This window comes from Rosa rugosa, chromosome 2 (assembly GCF_958449725.1).
Source record: "Rosa rugosa chromosome 2, drRosRugo1.1, whole genome shotgun sequence".
Classification (NCBI taxonomy): domain Eukaryota; kingdom Viridiplantae; phylum Streptophyta; class Magnoliopsida; order Rosales; family Rosaceae; genus Rosa; species Rosa rugosa.
In genome coordinates, this window is record NC_084821.1 from 43,618,956 (window position 1) to 43,639,511 (window position 20,556).

A 20,556-nucleotide genomic window follows, 5' to 3' on the forward strand; every position below is an offset into this window, starting at 1 on the left:
TCTACCCTCGAACCACGAAGTCGTACTAACAAACACCTTATTAATTTTCAGAAATTCTAAGAAATTAATAACGAATTTCTGGGGTATTACAAATACCCTACAACACAATCTCGTACGTTGACACCTTTAGTGGTACCGAAACGATGTCACAGACACCATTATACTTTACCAGCACTACCGGAGCCTTGTTGAAGCCCTATGGGCATCCACGCCTGACCCTAGTTCAATATGCAGGGTCCGAAAAGAAAACAAAAATCGATCTCCTTCAGCCTCCTCATAATTAAACTCTTCGTTTACTCTTTCAAGTGCTCCTAAACATCTCTAAGAATGATACATGTTTGTAGGTACGGGTGGTGATGAGTTTCCCCACCAAGAACACCTCGATTGTTGCAACCTTTTTCTATGAGACGGCCGCAAATCCATCAGACATTTGTCTTTCGCAATAGCAAAGGTGGAAGTCAGTCATGCAGTCATGGGATCCACCGAAGACATGGTACTGGTAGGAAAGAGCACTTATTCTATATATAAGGTAGAATTCTGTAATTAAGGTATATATGTTATTTTCAACTACCACCTGAAAGTTTTGTATAAATAATGTACCTAATCATTAGAATACTTTTTCTAATTTACTTGATTTCAACTATGTATCTAATATATAGGAGGTGTTTTAGGGAATCAGAAATTGAGAGGAAATTACTGTGTATTCTCATTGATAATAGGGGCCTCTTTATATAGAGGATTACAATTAGGCCTGGGCTCGGGTCGGGCCGGGCCCGAAAATTAGTAAAACCGAGACCGAACCCGAAACAATCGGTTCGGGTTTTTTCAAAACTGAAAACCGACAGAAACCGATCCCAAACGGGTCGGTTCGGTCTTCGGGCTTTTCGGGCCCAAAATCCAGTTTCCCAGCTCTAACAAAATATACCGAATTTTTCGGTAAGAAGCAAGGTTTGAACCCTCGACCTCCTACACGAAAGCTTTACTCCCAACCACTGAAGCAAGAGAGGCTCTCAACAATCTAAGTGCAAAGTTTATATTTATTTCATTCTAGGCAACTTTTCTTGATGGTGGAGACAACTACTTTTCTTGTTTTTTTTGGAAGGAGACAAGTCAGACAACTTTTTTTTACTTTTCTTTTCTTCTCTCCCTTCCACCCCGTCCTTTCTTTTCTTGTCTTGGTAGCTGCATCAATTTTTCTTTTCTTTAATCCTTGGGAAGAGCTTTTCTTTACTTTTCTTCTCTCCCTTCCACCCCGTCCTTTCTTGTCTTGTCTTGGTAGCTGCATCAATTTTTCTTTTCTTTAATCCTTGGGAAGTGAGGCAGCAAGAGAGCGGTACCAGCAACAGCTTTTCTTTTCTTAATCCCAGATATAAGATTATAAACCATCACGTCTCTTTGAAACGAAAAATCTGACCCCTCCTCCTCTTCTCTTCTTCTTCTTGCATATGGGATTTCGATGTGGGCAAAACGGTGAGCCCTCTCCTTTTCAGCTTCAATACTGCTTGTCGTGGCGGTGAGCTAGGGAGCTGCCTTAGGCCGATTTGGAACGAGGTGGTGATTTGCCGTCGATGGGTTGCTGAAGATGCGGGTGCAGTCGACTATCCGAGCTAGCTTCTTTGAGCGGGAGAAGGAGGATTAGGAGGAGGAGGTTGGGTCCGGTCTATGGAGGTTTAGGAGGAGGAGCTGGCTTGGGAGGAGAGTGAGAGAAGCTGAGATGGTTTCAAAAGGCTGAGACAGACAGTGGCAACTGAAACTAAATACGGGTCGGTTCGGGCTTTCGGTCTTTGCATATTTGAGGCCCGAGACCGAATCGAGAAAATATATTCGGGTCGGGCCCTAGACCGAACCGATATTTTTAAAGTCAAAACCGAACCGAATCGGACTTTTTGGCTCGGTTCGGATCGGGTTTTCGGGTCCGGACGCCCACCTCTAATTACAATGCATAGAATCTCAATCATACAAGGAAAGTAATCTTACATTGAATAGGAATCTAGATCATTCTAATGTAACCCTATTACCACTAGGTTAAGTAACCTAGAGTTTGGGCCAAACACAAACTAGGGTTTTACTTGAACAGGAGGTTTATTATTTTTTATTTTTTTTCCTATGACACCTCTATATTAGAATCTTTTTTTATTTTTTTATTTATTTTTTTATCATGTCTGTTTGTTAGGTTTCCTACTATATTATAGCTATGATTGTGGAACATCTATATCTTGTGAGTCGGCCATTTTTTTAGCTTGAAGGTTATGTTATTCAAGCCCTACTTACATATAGGGCTGTTAATGGGTCGTGTCGGGTTGGGTTCGTGTCGGGTCAAGGTATTTGTCGTGTCGCCAGATATAAACCCAAACCCAACCCATTTAATAATCGTGTCAAAAATTTAAACCCAAACCCAACCTATTTATTAAACGGGTTACCCGTTTCCAACCCGCTTAACCCATTTAATAAATAAGTCGTGTTTTGTTAGACAAAATGACACATTTAAGCGTTAACAATGGGACCCATTTAACTAAAAAAATGCATACATTGATTAAATTCACTCAAAACTTCACAAGACGAAGAATATAAATAATTATATATAATTTATAAATAATTAAATTCAATAATTAAAAAGCGAAATATTTCAAATTGTCTAATCTTATGATCAAATACTCCGAACGTCCAAAATTTCAAGAAGAAACATAGCACAATCGGGTTGTACGGGTTCACTTCGTGTTGGCGGGTTGACCCGTGGCCGACCCATTTATTAAATGGGTCATGGCGGGTTGACCCACCGCTAACCCGCTTTTTAATCGTGCGGGTTCAACCCACTTTAATTCGTGCGGGTTTCGAGTCATGTTATCGGGTCATGTCGAAATTTACAGCCCTACTTACATATACCTATTTAGTAGTTACATTAGAAATGTAATAGTTGAGAGTGAAAAGTCATCATGAGATTAATATGATAATATACCTAAAAAGAAGAAAAAATTAATCAAAGAACAAGATAACGTGTACGTTACAATTAGAACTTTGTCGAGTATTTAGAAAGCCACCGAATGTGAGCTTAGGAGTGAAAACGCAATCTTATCGGTAAAACAAAACCTTTTTCCCAAATTCTCTAACCCCATCTCCAACTCCTTTCTTTTCTTTCAGAACATTTCTTCAACTGTCTCTCAGAGACATAGGCGAGAAGCACCATGCATGCTTGCACCCCGCTCTTTCTTTGAAGGAAGAACAACATTCTCTCCTGGCATTCGAATAAAACTCGCATTCCATCTTTTGAAACGATAATTGATCAAGGAAACAATATATGAAATTCTATCGGAAAGAAAATACCTACACGTAAGGAAAACAAGAACTAACAGTTTGTGTTACAATTGGAATACTTTTATAATGAGCATCTATAATATATACTCAAGTTAGTAATAACAATATAAAAGCAAGGAAGAAATCAAGGATGTGATTAATTACAATCCCTTCTGATTGTAAAAAGTTAAACTAAGTATCTTCCTTTATCTTAGCAATAGCTGACAGTGTAGCGCATAATTTAGCTCCGGTTGCTGTGTATATCAATTATAACAATTCTTTATTTTTGTATACTCACGTAGCTCTCTCAAGTGATTTTAATCGCTAATTCAATGAAATTTCACTTAAACAAATTTTTTTTATTAATGCCTAATTTCTCTTCTAATCAGTTATTGACCCCCCACGACGCCTAATTTCTCTCTTTCCCCACCGTCTTTCTTGTTCGCCCCTTCGTCATATTCTAAGATAACTACACGCTATGCAATGACCGTAATATTGAAAAGTTAAACAAACAATATACTTAGATTAACTGTTTACTCCATATACTTATAGAGTCTCGACGTTTCAGTCCCTCACTTTTCAATTTCACTTAGATATTCCCTAAACTCTCTAATTTCACACAATAGGTCATTGCCGTTAACTCTCCGTCAAAGCTCAGTTATCTATGTGACGTGGCATCCCTTTTATGCCAAAATGTCTATTTTATCTTCACCGACTCTTTTTATTTTTTTTTTCTCTCTGTTTTCCTCTTTACCTCTTCTTCTTCCACCATGTTCCTGCTCTTCGGCCTTCTCTTTCTCCTCTTTGATCTCTTCTCTCTCAATTTTTCCCAATCTCCTCTCTCTTTTGGTGATATGATGAATTAACTACTTGGTCTTGGAGATCACAACTGTAACTGGTTGGTGAAAAAGGACCGGCCTTTCAATAACACCAAATTTTGTTTGCTTGAACTTCTAATAATACCTCGCGAAGACCAGGATTTAAAAATTTGCTAAAGATTCTTTCAGCTCCAAAAATAACGCATAAATCAAACCCTATACACGTTTCACGACATGAAATACAAGGTCGCTTTTGGCGCACTGACTCCACTGAGTATCTTAGACTCCCTCTAGTTTCGAACCACGCAGGAATTTTATTTCCAGGAATTACACTATTGAACATCTCATAAACAGAAGAGGGTTCCTGCACAATACGAATCCGATGAATCCCATAAATGTATCTCCTCCATAGGTCTATTCTTAAGTCGAGTTCTTTCACTTCTTGATTGTACAGAGTACAGACACCGCACTTCTTCACCTTCAAGCCTGCGTCGGCTTCGAAAAAAAAAGTCGATGAATTTCAGATTCAATGAATTGGTATACTCAGGATAATGTTTCAAAGGCAAAAGGAAAACACAAAGATGATCTGACTTAACAACTTGGTTTAGGTACAAATAGACCAGGCTTCCAATTAAGAACACGAAATTGTGTTTGCAGGATCGAATCGGCACTGCCTCTCAAAGTCGGCGAGGAGAGAGAATTCGCCACCTACGGCTTGAAGAAGAAGCTCCTCAAGTCCGGAACCGGCTGGGAAACCGCGGAGTTCGGTAATGAAGCCACCGGTGAGTTCGAATTGCAAAGCTGAATATTAGTTTACTGGCAAATATTCAAAATACTGAGAGAAATTGATTGTGGAAAATTGAATTTCACTGCACTATGTGGAGCTTTGCTTGATGGAACGAACTTCGAGTTTACCAGAGAGATGGAGGAGCCGGTCACTGTTAAGATTGGTGAGGGTGGAGCAGTGAAGGGGTTGGAGCATGGCATTATCACTATGAAGAAGGGAGAATTATACTCATTCGGAAGGGTGTCGTTGGGCTTGCATTGATGATAGAGGAGCTTGGAAAAAATCTAGAGAGGAGAGATCAGAGAGGACGAAGAGCAGGAACATGGTGGAAGAAGAAGAGGTATAAAAAAAAAAAAAAGTCACTGACGGTAAAATAGACATTTTGCCGTGAAAAGATATGCCACATCAGCAAGATAACGGAGCTTTTGACGAAGAGTTGACGGCAAAGACATATTGTGTGAAATTAGAGAGTTTATGGAATATTTAGGTGAAATTGAAAAGTGAATGACTGAAACGTCGAGACCTATAAGTATAACGAGTAAACAGTATTTAGTTCAGCTATTAATTATAGACACACACTCTATATGGATGGTTTGCTTATGTGGAATTGATGTAAATTGAAATAAAAATATAGAAAATTACTCATAAATGTCATTTTGAAACTTAAATTAGCCATAAGGCCACCTATTGTTTCTTGTACACATAAGGCCATTTCAGATCCAAACTATTTTTAGCAATGACAATTTTGCCCATCTATCTTATAACAAAAAAACATTTCTGATATCTCTCAGCAATTACAAAAAAAGAAAATTTTGATCTCTCTCTCTCTCTCTTTCCGGCGATATACTCCTTCTCTCCATCATCACGTCGGTGACTGGAACTGAATCTCCGATGCCGTTTAGCGACTAGATCTCCGATTCACGACGCCGACTGGAACAAGATCTCCGATTCTCTCCTCTCCTCCTCCCTCTCTCTCCCCGGCGAACCACTCATCCTCTCCACCATCACGTCGGCGAGTAGAATCAAATCTCCGACGCACGACGCCGACTTGAACTGGATCTCCGACTCTCTCCTCGTCCTCTCAACTCCACCAACCACGTCTCCGTCTCAAGCTCCACGAAGACTCCCTCCGACTCCCTCCTTCCACGGTTCCGCCGTCCAAGTCTAGCTCCAAATCGAATAGTTATCGATCAACGCCGCGCTCTCCAAGTTCTTTTCCGACGTTCTCCCTCAGAACTGTTTGGACCCAAAATGAACATTTTGGCCTGACAAGGCACGTCTTGGAGAAATTGAGCCAATGTCAGTGGCTCAAGCTATATATTGTAGACAAGTTCGAAATATATATTTAGAGGCTAAATAAAGCTTACTATGGAAGCATGGAAGCATGGAAACATGAAAAGTCAACTTTAGCACATTTTCCTACTTCGGCTAGGAGAAACCGAGCTAAACAAGGAAGGAGGGGCGGCAGACTAACCAAATGAAATCTAAATGAGCTAAAACTTTCCAGATTAATACTAGACATTCCAAGGATCATTTCTTATGAAGAGTGCCAGAGCTAGTTTTGAGTGGAAGGCCTTCAAACAATCAGTCCAATTTTCTACAGAAGCAAAACTGGAAAACTGGACCTGTAAGAGGTCCAGCAGCATTTCCGGCCCAACCCCATGGAATAAAGCTCTGAAAATTTGTCAGGATGATCTACACTCATAGTGGAACATTTTTTATGAAGAAGTCGAAGGCTCATTCTGAAGGCTTGTTGGAGAAATAATTGAAGGAATAAAGGGGCAGAAACTGACCTAAAACCAGCTCAATATTCACATGTTCATGTTTCCTACCCACATGAAGAAAGCTAGATGCTTTTCTTTTTTTCCTTGGATATATTTTTCTACTACAATCTCTTTAATAGATCATCATCACTTCCATGTTTTTGCACCTTCATGCCTTGCTTTCATTTCATCATTTCTCTATCTTTTCCATATTTTACAAATCACTTTCATACTCCACTTTCATTATTTTTCTTCCACTCATCATTTCACTCTTCTTTTTCTTCCCTATATAAACACCTTCTCCTCTCATTCTAACATACACATTCACATTCAACAACAACATCTCTAAGATGATCTAAGTTCTCTCTAGAGCAAACCTCTCTAAGAGCAACTCCTCTCCTTCTCTTTCTCTTACCGGTGATCACACTCCTAGTCCTAGTCTTCTCAGAAGCCGACTTTCAGTGCCACCAAACCCTCTGTCAACGTGCTTCGGTCCTAGTCTCCTCGGGAGCCGACGGTAGTGCCGCGACCACAACGGTTATAGAACCAGCCAAGCAAGGGTAACGCCCTAGCAACCCAGCCAAGCTAAAGTCACGCTTTAGCAAGATCTCAATACTTCCCGGTGATTTCGCTCTGCTCAATCTGCAATATTGAGTATCGACTTGTGAATAAGAAGAAACTTCAGCAAAGTCCTCACCACGAGGCACAAAGAATCCCACGTCGAGGTTGGTGCTCTCCTCGTCTACAATCGCTCGACAGAAGTCAGGTCAAGGGACACCCCCGACGACCGCACCCGACGGTGCTGGCACGCCCGCGCAAGAAAAGAGATTGTTGACCAGCTGCAACAAAATTGGAGCCAAACAAGAACCTCACCGTCGATGATGAATCACAATCCGAACAATTCCTTTGAGGTAAAATTCAATTTCTGTTTTTGCGTTTTGCTTTTGCTTCCGTCTCTGTATTTTTTTGTGTTATTTTAGTGAGATTATTGTGAAATTTTACAGATCGCTCAGCATCCAAGCGATTCTGTTTCAAGCCTCTGTTTCAGTCCCAAATCGAACTTTCTAGTCTCTACCTCTCGGGACAATCAGGTTTTGATTCATTTTCTTCGTCTATTTTTGTACTTGTTTGGTATATAGTGCTTAAATTTTGTTTGATTGGTATGAAAGTTATCTATACACAGAGAAATGAGTCTTTTATGTGATTATGCCATGAAGTATTATGATATATGAGGTTAAGATTTTATGTAATTCATTGTAACTGAAGTAAGATTTACATACAACATTATTAGGATTTAGCAACCGCTTATTAGAAGTTAGGGATGATCAAGTGAATGATTGATGATATGATTGTGTTTAGGTGCGATGCTGGGAAATTAAAAAAATTGGAACTCATTTTCACTTTAAATTCCGGTTTCGCTTTTCGATTCTCTTCTCTTACTTGTGTTTGATTCGATTTTATGACTTGTGCTGCTGCAGATCTTTACCTGTTATATGATTTTGCAATTGAGGGACTGGATTGGTAGTTTGTGCTTGAATTTGAGGCTTCTGTGGTGTTTGGGTTGGTAGCTCTCCTCGTAAATCACCACGAGTAAATCCAAAGAGTGAAATGAGTTTTCTAAAGAGGTTTGAGATGACTTGACTTTCATTTATATTTTCTTATATTTATCTTATTGAATCATTTGTGTTTGCTTGGTATCTAAAACGTTAAATATTTGTGATTCTCATCAGGCTGTAACGTTTTGTCCAAGTAGTTACTGTAATTATATGATTGTTTTGCTCAAAATTTGAGATTGACATTCATGAGTTTCATTTGTATATTGATTTTGAGATACTAACTCTCTGAAAATAGTTTTGAAAGGCTACTATTATTGTCAAACAAACCTCTAGTTAGTTTTTCTGTTTTTTCTAGATAACTGATATACTGCAAAAGAAAGAAGCTACTAATACTGTTTGAAAATGCTATTAGCATGCTTTTGAAAAACTACTATTAATGCGAAACAAACCTACTATGCATTTTTGTTAGTTACTCTGTGTTTTCATTCATGTCAAAACTTGAAGCTAATAATCTAGTTGATGTAGTTTTAGATTCATATGTTTTCATTCATGCCTGTTTGTTGATCTTTGTCATGTCTCTGTTCTTCCAAAAATTGTTTCATTTTTTGTTGCAGTTGGTAGCTTTCTATAAATGTTGTAGTGACTTTTCAACACAGTATTAGTAGCTTTTTATCCCTATGTTAGTATTTTTTTCAACTAGATGTCAGTAGCTTTTCTGTTTTCATTTTGATTCATTTCAAGTGGTTTTTTTGTCACTAGCTTATTAAATTGGAAAAGCATGATTCTGAATGAAATTCAATTTTCTTCTTGTTATGATTTCGTATCTCTATCATTTCTTGGTTGGAGTTTGTATTACAGTATCAACATGTATAATCAGTTGGTTTTGTGCAATCAGTATCTATGTCAGTAGCTTTTTATTACTAGTCTAGTAGCTTTGTACATGTGTTGTAATAGTTTTCTATACCAATGTCAGTATCTTTTTATCATTGGTGCAGTAGCTTTGTAAATGTTTTATAGTAGTTGATAAAGATTGTCAAGTTTGGGGTGCAGCGGTACATCGCTGTTTTTAGTTTTCATTTCAAATATTAATATTTTGTTGTATCTTTATTCTTGCAGTATTCTTTCCCTTTGCATTTGTAGTAGTATACTTCGAAAATCATGTGAATTTGGATTCTGAAGCCTCCATTGACCAAGAGATGATTCAGCCAACCAAGAAGTGTTGAAATGAAGTCTCGTGTTGAAGGTGGCAGAATTATGTCTATGAGTTTAGAGCATCACCATTGAAAAATGACAGTAGCATTACAACATTGACAGTAGCTTTATGTAACTATTGTACTAGATTTTCACAGCTATGGTAGTGGCTTTTTACAACTATGGAAGTAGTTTTTTACATAGTTACATCATTGTTGAATCCTACATATTTTGTGTATCATTGAATATGTTTTATGTTCTCTATTACAGTAGCATTTTTATTTTGGCTGTATACGTTAAATTTCCATAGCTTTGTAGTTTTTTAGAATAGCTTTTTCAGTCTTTGGGAGTAGCTTTTGTTCTGCTTGGTAGTAGTTTTTGTTCTGTTTGGTTATTGTTTTTGTTACTGGTGAGAGTAGCTTTCTAGTGTTAGTGACAATAGTGTTTGTTGCTGGTGACAGTAGCTTTTGGTGTTAGTGACAGTAGCGTTTGTTGCTGGTGACAGTAGCGTTTGTTGCTGGTGACAGTAGCTTTTGGTGTTGGTAACAGTAGTTTTTGTTGGTGAAGATAGTAGCTTTTGGTTTTGGGGAGCATAGGTTTTGTTGGTAATAGTAGCTTTTGTTGCTGGTGATAGTAGCTTTTGTGACATCGCCGGAGGTTGCCGGAAATCTCACCAGAGTAGCTTTTGTTGCTAGCGATAGTAGCTTTTGTTGCTGGGGACAGTAGCTTTTGTGGTCGCCGGAGACCCGCCAGAAGTTGGCCGGTGACCTGCCAGAGTTGACCGGAGACCTCGCCGGAGAGGAGAGAGAGAATGAATGTTGATTTTGTACTCTAGTGGCATTTATGTAAATATATTGGTTTTTAATATCCAAAATATAACATCTTTTTTAATCTAGTGGCCTTATGAAGGAAAAAAACTAGTTGGTGGCCTTATGGCTAAAAAAACATTCTAAGATGCACTTATATATATGTAATTAACCCATAAAAATATGTATGAGTTTTTCTCAATAAAAGCTTAAATTTTTGGGTTTATATCTTATTTTCTCAATAGAATATATAAGTCATTTTGTTTCACAATTTAGATGAATTTATATTACTATTTCAGCAATTTTTATGACTAAAAGTTTCAATTTCATATTGCTAATGCATGCTCTAAGAATATTAATATATTCAAGAACGGAGTGAGAACATGTCTTCTTCTCTATCAAAAGTACAAATAAAAAAGTGAGACGATCAAGTCCTTGGGAACCTTCTCTTTCATTTCACGCTATCCCAATCTCAATCAATGAATTCACTATACATTAATCAACCTTATCTTTGCGCATGCATGAGTTGCTTGATATCATCAATAAATCCCCATAATTTAAACCTCATTTTCCTCGTGAATGATAAATTCACGTTCAGAACACCAAAAAGAGGCTAAATTCACGTACCTATATCTATCTACTAGTCAAAGTTTTTGTACGTATTGTGAGGTTTAATATATATGCCGAAATGTCGGGGAAGACACAATTGCATTAAAAAAGTACGAACACTGATTTTCTTTTGATCAGTAGTGTATATATATATATACACAACTATCGATCTGACGCTAGCTAGCTAGTTCCTCTTGCAACTTTTGTCATTAGGCTTCCAGTCTCAGTTGACACATATATTCACACAATGGAGAGAACTTGGTTCTTCCTGGTATGCTGCTTTTCTATAGCGGTAGCAGCACATACCAATAGTAAGCTCACCACAGACCAGTCTGGTCTTCTTGCTCTCAAAGCCCGTGTCACGAGTGATCCTAACATGATCTTGACCAACTGGTCTACCAACACCCCTACTTGCACTTGGGTTGGCGTTACTTGTGGCGCAAACCACTTCAGAGTTGCAGTCTTGAACCTCTCTTACATGGGACTCACAGGCACTATTCCTCCGGATCTTGGCAACCTCTCATTTCTTGTTGAGCTGCGTTTCGCAAATAACAGTTTTCATGGTCACTTGCCTGAAGAATTGGCTCGTTTGCACCAGTTAAAGTTGATTGGCTTAGCATACAACAGCTTTAGTGGAGTCATTCCATCATGGTTCGGGTCCTTGTCCAAACTTCAAACGTTCAATTTGACCGGTAATCAGTTTTCAGGTTCCATACCCTCTGCCATTTTCAACTTATCTGCACTGCAAGTCATTAATTTGAGCCATAACCAACTATCAGGTATGTCTAACAAACCTACCAACAAGTTATCAGGAACGTTCATTATGTACACTTTAATATTCTACGTAATTAAGGTATAAAATATTAACAGGTAGCATACCAAGAGAAATTGGAAACCTAACCATGCTGAAGATGATATTTCTTGATGATAATAAGTTTACAGGTACGACTTATACTATATATTAAATAAATAAGCATAACTAAGGGGATGAAATCAGCTGTCCCCATTATTCTATCCCAATTCTGTCCCCTCAACATGATTGGTCCACAGAAATTAAAAAAATATTTTCCTAATCTTTTGTTCCATTTTTTAATCTCTATGGACCAATCATGTTTAGGGGACAAAATTGAGACGCAAAAATCTGGGACAGCTGATTTCATCCCATAACTAAGGAGATGAAATCAGCTGTCCCCATTATTCTATCCCAATTCTGTCCCCTCAACATGATTGGTCCACAGAAATTAAAAAAATATTTTCCTAATCTTTTGTTCCATTTTTTAATCTCTATGGACCAATCATGTTTAGGGGACAAAATTGAGACGCAAAAATCTGGGACAGCTGATTTCATCTCATAACTAAGGGGATGAAATCAGCTGTCCCCATTATTCTATCCCAATTCTGTCCCCTCAACATGATTGGTCCACAGAAATTAAAAAAATGTTTTCCTAATCTTTTGTTCCATTTTTTAATCTCTATGGACCAATCATGTTTAGGGGACAAAATTGAGACGCAAAAATCTGGGACAGCTGATTTCATCCCATAACTTAGGGGATGAAATCAGCTGTCCCCATTATTCTATCCCAATTCTGTCCCCTCAACATGATTGGTCCACAGAAATTAAAAAAATATTTTCCTAATCTTTTGTTCCATTTTTTAATCTCTATGGACCAATCATGTTTAGGGGACAAAATTGAGACGCAAAAATCTGGGACAGCTGATTTCATCCCATAACTAAGTGGATAACTAATTAATTAACCTTCATATGTTCATATTTTTCAGAAATTCCAAACGAGATTAGCACTTTGAATCAGCTCGAGAAGTTATATGTCCAGCTCAATTCCCTAATGGGGCATGTTCCTATAGCTATCTTCAACATATCTTCTTTGACTACTTTGACTTTTTATGGAAACAACTTGAGCGGTAGTCTTTCAGATAATATATGCCAACATCTTCCTAGCATTCAAGTGTTGGATTTTTCTTACAACCAGTTTCATGGTCCACTTCCATCCAAATGTTGGCAATGCAAACGACTTCTTCAGTTAGGATTGTCGAATAACAATTTCAGTGGAAGTATACCTAACAATATTGGGAACTTAACCCAAATAAAGGCGATATACCTTGACATAAATCATCTAACAGGTACTGGCCCGGTAAACTTCAACTTCAACTTCAACTTGATTCTATATTGTACCTAGCTTTCATGATTTATTTTTTAACTAATTTTAGTGGATAGGCAGACTAATTAGTGATTTGTAGCGAATTAATAGGTTAGTTTTTCTAAAGTGGTTTTTACATACCCTTACTTATTATAATATACTAAAGCAAGCCAACAATTAAAAATACAAAGAAATAAACCAAAGGTCACAAGTTTTTACGGGAACCAAGTTTCTCAATGACTTGATAGTTACACTAGCAAAAGACGCGGCCGGTACAGTTGCTAGCGAATATAACAAAAACAAAATCATGTAGTAAGTAGTAACAAATAGAGGTAATTGTATGTATTCATATCATATGTAGAATATTTTTGAAATATAATATTTAATAAAAATAAACTTAGCAATTAAATACATCTAAAATCCAAAGGATAATTTTGTTTAATAATGCCAAGTTGTTGATATTACTTGTGGCAGGTACTATTCCACATGAGATTGGCCAGCTTCCATATTTGGAGGAATTGTCCCTCGGTATTAATAATCTCAAAGGGCTGATTCCATCCTCAATCTTCAATATGTCCACAATAACGAAGATATCGCTTAGCAACAATCAGCTCTCAGGTAACCTCCCAGCAAACATAGGTCATAGGATTCCAATCCTTCAAGAGCTATACCTAGGAATAAATAAACTTAGCGGAGTAATCCCCAAATCCATCTCCAATGTTTCTAAGCTCACGGATCTAGACCTAGACCGTAACTTTTTTTCTGGCTTTATTCCAAGCACACTTTGTGTCTTAACGAACCTTGAACAACTTAAGTTATTCCATAATAACTTGACCATTGATAGTTCGACTCCAGAAGTAAATATTCTCTCTTGTTTGGCAAATCTTAAGAATTTAAAGGAATTAGCCTTCTCAACCAATCCATTAAATGTCAGGCTTCCAGTTTCCTTTAAGAATCTCTCTACATCACTCCAATATATTTATTTAAGCAATTGCAACATGAGAGGTAACATCCTCAATGATATAGGCAACTTGAGCAGCTTGATAGTCTTGAACTTGGCAGAAAATCAATTGAGTGGATTGATTCCAACCTCAACAGGAAGACTATATAATCTCCAAGGTTTGTATTTATATGACAACAGATTGCAAGGATACATCCCGAATGAAGTTTGTCAACTAAACTACCTAGCTGAGTTAATTTTGTATGGGAATCAACTCACTGGTTGCATACCTTCCTGCTTGGGTAATCTAACTGCAGCGCTAAGAATTCTATCAATAGGGTCCAATTTGCTGAATTCAACAATACCATCGACCTTGTGGGATCTTACTGATATCTTGCAAGTAAATTTGTCTTCAAATTCTTTGAGTGGATCTCTCTCACAAGGTGTTGGCAATTTGAAAGTTGCCACAGATATATTGTTATCGTACAACCAATTGTCAGGCACTATACCAAGCAACATTGGGGGTCTTCAAGATTTGGTGAATCTCGACTTGGGAAATAATAAACTAGAAGGCACAATTCCTAGTTCACTTGGCAACTCTTTAAGCCTGAAGTTCTTGGATTTATCCAAAAACCAATTATTTGGAGTGATTCCGAAGTCTCTTGAAGCACTCTCATATCTCCAGTATATGAATTTGTCTTTTAACAAACTCCAAGGTGAAATTCCAACGGATGGACCTTTCAGAAACTTCTCTGCTCAATCATTTGTTTCTAATCATGGACTCTGTGGGCCATCTCGGTTTCATGTTCCACCATGCAAAAAAAGAAGTGGTAGATCTATCTTGAAATATGTCATTCCAGGGATCTTGTCAACAATGCTTATATTGACCTCCATTTGGATGTTGATGTTACACAGAAAAAAGAATGTGAAATCTGCAACTGAAACTACCTTGCCTCAACTTCTATGGAGAAGAGTTTCATACCAAGAGCTTCTAAGTACAACAAATGGATTCCATGAAGGTAACTTACTTGGCACTGGGGGTTTTGGCTCAGTATATGCAGGAACACTTTCAGATGGGATAGACGTTGCCATAAAAGTTTTCAATTTAGAGCTAGAAGGAGCATCCACGAGTTTTGATGTTGAATGTGAGATGTTAAGCAATATTCGTCACCGAAATCTTATCAAAGTCATAAGTTGCTGCAGTCAAATTGATTTCAAAGCGGTTGTACTGAACTATATGCCTAATGGGAGCCTTGACAAGTGGTTATATTCTCCGAACTATTCCTTGAATATCCTGCAGAGGTTGAATATATTGATAGATGTTGCATCGGCATTGGAGTATCTTCATCATGGTTATGAAACACCTATTGTGCATTGTGATTTGAAGCCCAGAAACATATTACTAGACAATGATATGGGTGCACATGTTACTGACTTTGGTATTGCAAAACTCTTGGACGGAGGAGATTCTATGACTCGCACCATGACCCTAGCCACAATTGGTTATATGGCTCCAGGTGATGTACTATTGCTAGTTTATGTTTCAATTTTGAATATGATGTTCTTAATAAAGTTCTGATTTCAATTTTATATATACAGAGTATGGGATGGAAGGAATAATTACCAAAAGAGCGGATGTGTATAGTTTTGGTATTGTAATGATGGAAACACTCACAAAAAGGAAGCCAACAGATGACATGTTTGTTGGGGAAATGTGTTTGAAGCAATGGGTTGCGAATTCACTGTATGCAAATGCGGTAGTTGATGTCGTGGACACCGATTTACTTCAGACAGAGGAAGATGATGATATTGTGAGCAAGAGAGATTGTTTGTCATCCCTTATGCAATTGGCTCTTTCTTGTTCTGCAGAATCATCAGAAGAGAGAATAAACATGCAAGAGGCTTTAGCCACCCTTAACAAAATCAAGATCAAGTTTTTGAAAAACGCTGCAGAAGTGGTGTTGAACCCTAGAGCTGAGATTTGATTGGCATGCATGTAAAAATATATCCTAGCTAAATTCATTTTATTTTGATTTCCTTTGTTTCAGTCCTTCTCGAGTCACTCTGCTATTTCAGGAATTCCATGTTATTTACACTACTTTGTATTCCCGTTGTATTTTGTTCAATATATCCAGAAAACTGTTGATTTGTTGTCTCCCTGATTTACATCTCTGCAAACGAATGAACTTGGTAACATTCACACTATTATGTCGATCCCAGAGTAAATTTGATTCATTTGGAACTTATCATAGCTAGACAGACTCGATCAAAATCAATGATGATTATGGTGGCAGCACGCAGGTCCACCTTAAGTATCTTTTATCTCATACATTCCAAGGATTAATCTGCTATATTAGTAGCATTCTTGCAACTTATAAAAGGTCACCATGTAACATGCATGGCTAATAGATTTCGCTGATAAACTGACAATGACTTGAGTGAATGAATCAGATTACTACATCTGTCACTAGCAATACATTTTCAAACAAGCTTAATTTTAGTTATTTTTTCGATTAAAAAAAAAAAGTAGCATTGGAGCTGCAACGTTTGTACATGGATCTTCTACAAAATACTATCACTGCCACTTTTTCTCAGTTCGGTTTTCTTCTCTCTGGACTTTCAGAGCTGTAGAGCACTAATGGTTATAATAAACATGTGAGTGACAAATTAGGCGCAGAGCCACAGAAGATGGACTTTTTGTACAAAGAAAAGAAAGACAGAAAGACGAACTTAAGATCGAGTTTATATTAGGTCGGTAGCAGCCAGCTCGCTCACGATCATTGCATATATACAAATATACAATATTGGTTTGAGAATGTTAGATATAAGGCTCTATCTTCTAAAAAGAAACTTATTAAAATATTATGGATTAACAGATACTATCATTGCACCATTAAATGTGGACTAATTACACATCTTTTTCATACAATATGAGCTCTGTTAATCTAAGAGATAGTTTGTAAGAGTCTGAGAGACAATTAAATCTGATAACTGAAAACAAATATACAGTTTTTAACTTGTTATAATTTCAACTTTTAAATTTAATATATGTCCTTGAGGTGGGGTGGTAAGGCTTTGGTCTCATATATAAGAGGTCAAGAGTTCGAGCCCCATCAAGGGTGGGAATGGGGTGGGGTTTTTTTTTTTAAAAAAAAAAAACTTTTAAATTTAATATATGTCCTTGAGGTGGAGAACTTGAAATATATTTGTACCTCACAGTCCTTTAAAACGTACAGTCTTTTAGATGAGCAAGACTACATACAATATTAGTAGTCATAATTAAAGCGTGATTGCAACAAACTAAAGCCCTTATCATAATAACTTGAAAATATTGAGTTACATTGAGCTTTAATAGGTTTCGGTACGGGCACTAGCTTTGGCGGAGGTGGCTTGATACAGACAAAGTGGCGGCCATGCTATATGCGTCATCTATTTTTGGAAATTTGATCTGCGTACTTCTCTCTAATCTCGAATGAGCTGCTCAGCCATATTTGGTGACATCATTCGCAATCACTATCTATATTACATTGGGGTTTGGCACATGCTTGTGGCTAGAGGTGGCAAACGGGCCGCTAAGCACGAGCACGGCACGCTTAAAAGTAGCCCGGCACGGCCCAAGCCTTTTAGTGGCCCGGCACGACCCGAGCACGTTAGAATAACGGTTTGGGTTGGGCTTAGGAATATTGACCCATTGGCCCGACCCGAGCCCATAATGGGCCCAACAAGGCCCGAGCACGACATATTGTGGGTCAGCCCGTTACAAATACAAAATTTCATTTTGTTTTTAAAAAATTAAAAAACTACAATGATGAGATTTCCACCAATGCTATTTCTTTTTTTTTAGAATAAAGGGCTTGTACGGCTACCCTCAAGCCTTGATTAATGAAACCGAATACAAGGGGGGGACGTTGAGCCTAAACCCCTAATTACAATAAGCATCGAGAGAACGTCCCGAAATAATATCAGGAGTCTCTGCAAAATACATGTATTCTACCAAGCACCAATTAGCAAAGAGTGCACTACTGGCTACTCCATTTGCTTTGACATAGCAGTGACATACCGGAAAGATAACTCGGTTACAACGAAGCATAATTACTAAAATCTCAGCTTTCCCACTATGTTGCCGCCGGACAATAATTCTGACGACACTTTGTTTCATTCTGCCACTAGGGAGGTTGAGACCATTTAATTGATCGTCGCCTCGCTAGGCCAAACAAGGCACTTAGAGTGCACGCACAGGCACAAAGCCCAACTAGCCCTACACCACAAGTATAGGGACTTATTACTCGCAATAAGCGCAAATAAACTAAGCAACAGAAAGTAAAAACAGTTTTAAATAAAAAGAGATCGAGCTAGGGCAGGGCCCAATAATGGAGCCCAAACCCAAGCCCAAATAGCAACCATGGAGTCAAGAAGGTCCAAAGCCACCAGCCAATATCGGCCTGATCCCGCTACGACCACCGCCGGACCACCCACAACGCCGCTCCGCCGCCGTCATCCTTCCGCCCTCCCCGGCACATCATGCTATTTCTTTTATGTTGTCAAAATAGTGAAATAAAACATTATATCCTTGTTTTGACATAAGTATTTTTTCTAAATATTAAATATATGTTTATTAATAAAGACTAATCTCATAATAATACAACTATAGAACGAAGGAAAAAAAATATGATACTAAATCTTCATTATATTAATAAAGATTAATCTCACAATAATATACTAAAAACAATATATTTTGAGTTAATTTTTTCTTTCTTTCTTTCTTATAGTGGAATATAAAAAATTATTAGAAAACTAATCTTAAAAAGCTAAGATTAAGAAAAACGTTGTAGAACTTAATTTATTTTAATTTTCAAAATAGTTGAATAAAATTAATTTTTATTTATTCAAATTAAGATTTTAAAATCGTGCTTTATAATGAGTAGGCACGAGCACGGCCCGTTTATTGACTCGGCACGATATGGGTTCGGGCCATGGGCCTATGTGCCGGACCGGGCTTAATATTTAAATACATGGGCCGGCACGATCCCGGCACGATAATAAGTGGGTCGGCCCAAGCACGGCATGAAGCACAACTAGGCCCGCATAAAATGGGCCAGCCCGGCCTGTTTGCCACCTCTACTTGTGGCTGTTCTCTTGGCATTAAAGGTTTATATCGAGGTTTCGCTTCGAGTCTTTTGATTTTTTGTCTTGTTTTTTGTAATCGACTTCATCAATTTGTTCCGTGCTAGTGCATCTTGGTGACCTAGCTGGTTGTTTGGTTGGATCAATTGGTGTTGGTGAAGATGGCAACGATAATTGTTGCGGATGAGTGGATTGTTTGATTGGCGCTCTTGTTCCATGTCTTTGGTGCTCTAGACCTTGGCTTATGTGGTTATGCATGGTGACTTTGGTGGTGTACAATCTTTTAATATGGTGGCATACTATATTTTGAGACTCAATGACCTTTCTGATGGCAATCTGAGCTTGGTAGGCTTACCTGGGCAATGAATTAAAGCTACGAGAGTGGTCAATTGTCTAAAAAACCAATGTAAACGTATTACTTCAATGACATATTCGATGATGGCTAACCTGGCTATAGACCTAGCAGGTTGTCACCTAGGCCCCCATTATCTTTGCGTACCTATTTTGAAAAGAAAAGAAAAAGGAAAAAAAAAGAGTAAAACTGTAGGTACAATTCTTGTACATGTCGTATTGGCATTCCCATACAAAGTTATGACAAGGTCCCTGTACTGATCTCAGAGAATCAGGTAATTGCATCTGCATAAGCATGGGATTGCAACATGTGTTGCAATCCCCGAGTCAGTAGTCAGTTTCATGTGGAGTCCGATTTTGGAAAGTAGGTTTTGGGTTTTATGTATTTAAGTTTTTAAAGATTCTTCTGGTTGTTAAAATCGTGGTGTTGATGTCCTAGGGTTTTTAGGACGTGTCTATTCCAAATTGATTTTCCTTAAGATTTGTTGGATTTCATATATGGAAAGTTTCTTTCCTAATTAAAGGAGAATTAGGGTAGAATCTTAGGGTTAGAGGTTTTGTCGTTGGTCTTTCATATATTCAGCAAAATACACGGTTAAAGGTGTGTGAACCAGAAACGCAAGAATATTGGTAGAGTCTTGCATGTTTGCTTGAGGTTGAGTCTTCACAAAGAGTAAAAACACTTGGTCCATGTATAAGTGTTATTGATTGTGTTTTCATATGCATAAAGCTCTCTTGAGATCAGTAGAGAGACGATGAAGAAAGAAGAGCGATATTTGGTGATCGTTCAAGTAAAGGAGTTCTAGAAGACAGACAAACTTTGTGTTAGCTTTTGTCTAAACATTGTAGCCGAGCTAGTGCTATTCAAGTTTGTAAAAGAACATATCCTTTTTAATACGATGATCTTTATTTTGGGTTCTCAAGAGTAAGAACCCCGCAGTGTTTTTAATCTCATAATTGAGGTTTTCACTGCGTAACCAAAATTTGGTGTTCTGTGTGTTATTTTGGTTTCTGCTGCCCAGTAAGGATTGATCCGTGCATTGCAATCCCCATTTTCCAGAAAACACATTCTGTCCTTATATTTTCAAAAACTTTACTACAAGAACCCGCCATTATAAGCACAACTAATTTACTGCAAGAATTTCATGAAGGCAGGGAGGTCGG

General features: G+C 37.9%; 1 protein-coding gene and 1 long non-coding RNA gene across 2 annotated transcripts; both read left to right on the forward strand.

The window, feature by feature from the left end:
• Positions 1-7,521: 7,521 nt before the first annotated feature.
• Positions 7,522-9,711, forward strand: LOC133734247 (uncharacterized). The gene is made up of 4 exons (XR_009858163.1): positions 7,522-7,570; positions 7,664-7,750; positions 8,138-8,284; positions 9,332-9,711. It is a non-coding gene; the product is annotated as an uncharacterized LOC133734247 (long non-coding RNA).
• A 1,352-nt stretch (positions 9,712-11,063) lies between these two features.
• Positions 11,064-15,970, forward strand: LOC133734241 (probable LRR receptor-like serine/threonine-protein kinase At3g47570). Its single transcript, XM_062161877.1, has 5 exons — positions 11,064-11,600; positions 11,692-11,763; positions 12,601-12,960; positions 13,452-15,434; positions 15,517-15,970. The coding sequence occupies exons 1-5, from the start codon at positions 11,069-11,071 to the stop codon at positions 15,900-15,902; spliced, it is 3,333 nt and encodes a 1,110-aa protein (XP_062017861.1). The 5' UTR covers positions 11,064-11,068; the 3' UTR covers positions 15,903-15,970.
• The last annotated feature ends 4,586 nt before the right edge of the window (positions 15,971-20,556 follow it).

Coding starts and splice junctions, on each gene's coding strand:
- LOC133734241 (XM_062161877.1), top strand. CDS start 11,069: ATGGAGAGAACTTGGTTCTTCCTGGTATGCTGCTTTTCTATAGCGGTA. Junction 11,764..12,600: donor TGATGATAATAAGTTTACAG/GTACGACTTATA, acceptor CATATTTTTCAG/AAATTCCAAACGAGATTAGC. Junction 12,961..13,451: donor TGACATAAATCATCTAACAG/GTACTGGCCCGG, acceptor TACTTGTGGCAG/GTACTATTCCACATGAGATT.